This window comes from Wasmannia auropunctata, unplaced genomic scaffold (assembly GCF_000956235.1).
Source record: "Wasmannia auropunctata unplaced genomic scaffold, wasmannia.A_1.0 LD333984.1, whole genome shotgun sequence".
Classification (NCBI taxonomy): Eukaryota; Metazoa; Arthropoda; class Insecta; order Hymenoptera; family Formicidae; genus Wasmannia; species Wasmannia auropunctata.
The window spans coordinates 1-2,675 of record NW_012028906.1 but is presented as its reverse complement, the minus strand read 5'-3'; the positions used below and the strand labels follow the sequence as shown (position 1 = coordinate 2,675).

Below are 2,675 nucleotides of genomic sequence, written 5' to 3'. Positions count from 1 at the left end.
ATAAATATATGCTAGTTATAAAATTTTTAAATTTTGAAAAGTGTTTCAAAGTATTGCAAATGTAAAATGTAATAGATTTTACGAATATGTACGTGAAATTTTCCATTGAATTTTTCTACCCCTTGGGAAAGAAACCGAAAAAATCCGCGGAAAAATTGAAAAAAACCGGTTTTCTTCCCAGCCTTTAATATTCTATATATATATGTGTGTATGCGTGTGCGTGTGCGTGTGCATGTGCGTGTGCGTGCACGTGCGCGCGCGTGCGCGTGTGTATGTGTGTGTGTGTGTGTAGCAGCACGAACTACATCGACGCTGAAAATAAAGAAATTGCTTCATTTGGTTTCATTTCGTTTCGTCGCCGACGTTACGATTTTCTGGGAAAATTTTATCTCCCTAGAAAGGAGTTCGCTCTAACGTGTGAGCAACGCGATATTCATGCACGATTACAATACTATGCAGCATTCCTATCATGGCTCAGAATAAGACGCAGATAAGGCAGTACAACGAATACGATGCAACGTGTTGTTGCTCGCATGCATGAGAACGGCGATGTTTTCGAGGGATTTTACGATATCTCTTTATATAATATTTTCGAATAAATAATAACTTATGTTTTTTTAAATCTGAATATTATTACGATATTTATAACAAATACTTTAACAATTGTACAGAATAAATAACTCGTCTTTCTCATAAGTATTATTTGATGTATAGACATGTAAAGATAATCATTTTAATAAAAATTTAATTAGAATAATAAATTAATTAATTTATACAAAATTGTAATCTTTGTGTTAAATTTCTTGGTAGATATGCAAATTATTACAAATTTTGTTTAATTGTAAGAGATATATTTAAATTTCCTTCAGATTTCTTATATTTTCTATTTCTTTTAAACAAAATTTGCTAAAATTTCTTAATACGTGAAATAATATCACAATTACAATTAAAATTCTGATGAAAGAATCCCATAAGTGTTTTATATGAAAAAGTGTTAAATTTCTTCGTTCCGAGATATGCTGCAATTTTTGCTTCTGAACAAATGTCTCCATTGCCACAATCACAAAAAATCAAAGGATAAAGAAGTACGAAGGAATACGAAGTCATAGAATCTGAGTGTTTGCCATATCTCTTTGAGATAATTTGATGTCTCTCTTTTATGTATTATGTTCACATGCGCGTGTATTCGTGAGACACGTGCGGGAATTCTTTCCATCAATGAGCTATTGACTTCAAATTTTCCGAGAAAACTGTCGATGACGCAAGCAAAAAAATGACTTAGTAATAGTAGCTAAATTTTAATAGCTGAATCAAACTTATTATTAACTATAAGAGCTACCGCCTTAATGTCATTGCTAAGTTCTGGCTATTACAGATAAAAAATATTTACTGTGACAAAAAAATTTATTAATTAAAATTAAAAGCATATATTAGTACAGGCAGCTAAAAAGATGGCATGCGTACCTAAATGTCTTATCATGCACACATTTAGCACACAGAGCTAAATTTATAGCTACGCGCAAAAATTTGATTCGTAATTGTTTCTCCAATGTGGCACTGCCATATGCACATCTACAGCGCATTTAGCATTTATATTTTACAGTATATAGCTATATACTGCATACAAGCTATATATACTGCAAATATTATTATATACTCTATAATATATACTCTATTGCGAAGATAAAATAGCATAGTAGATTCGGCTAAATATCATTTGATTTTAACAGCAAATATTTTTTGCTGTAGCACCTACATTTTAATAAACTAATAAATTGAACTTTGGCAACAACGACGTTAGCTGTCCCTATTTTAACGACACATCTTAGCTATATTTTAGCTTCATTGATTAATCCTTTTTCTGCGTGCGGAAACAGCAATCTTAATGAAGGTATCTTGTATATACATAAGTTTCGTCGACGCAAACATTTTAATAGAAAGTATACGTTCTTGATCGGCTGTAATAAAACTTCTTTCGGTATTGTGTCCTTTCTAGTTTCTTCATGCGACGATGATATTTGAGCGTATCCCTCCAATGCGACCCCAAACGACGTACTTGATATCGAAAACCTATCGAACTCGTCCGATTCGTGCACGCCAAATATCGCGCGACAATCCGTCGCTCCTCATCCGCACACTCATCCGTCTTATAATCCTTCTCTCTCTATCTCTTTCTGCAGTTACGGTTGCCTAGCCGGCAACAAGAGCGAGATTCTCGCGTCGCAGACCTTGACGGAGGAGGAGTTCCAGGAGCACCCGACCATCAATTGGGATGCTATCCTGTGGGTCAGGAGACCTTTAGAGTTGTGGGTTGTCCAAGTCATCTTGGCGATGGTGTCGTTAACCGAGGCTCTGTTGCTCGCCTACCTCGGTTACAAGGTACGTCATCCTTCCCTCTTACAAATAAATTCCGTTTTTATTACCCGATATTCGACTGCTGCCTGAGCACGCTCGTTACTTTATTGGCTTGCTCGCCGAAGAGTTTTATGGTTTATGCGATTGAAATATTTCTCTTCCCTCAGAATAATTAGATGTGTAGCGAAAATATATAATATTGACATTTTCTCGTACACGGAAAAAATTGCTGTGGATGTTACAACAATATTCTCTATGTTTGGAAAAGAAATGCATGTGAATTTAAGTTATATTGATGTTACATGGCATTCATCTGTTAA

General features: G+C 34.7%; 1 protein-coding gene across 1 annotated transcript in view; it reads left to right on the top strand.

Moving 5' to 3' along the window:
* The window catches only part of LOC105459756 (potassium channel subfamily T member 1-like), a 7,081-nt gene extending 4,636 nt beyond the window's left edge, over window positions 1-2,445 (top strand). Inside the window, exon 3 of the mRNA XM_011705998.1 lies at window positions 2,181-2,445. Coding sequence (XP_011704300.1) covers window positions 2,181-2,445 — 265 coding nt within the window. The remainder of the gene's footprint in view (window positions 1-2,180) is intronic.
* The last annotated feature ends 230 nt before the right edge of the window (window positions 2,446-2,675 follow it).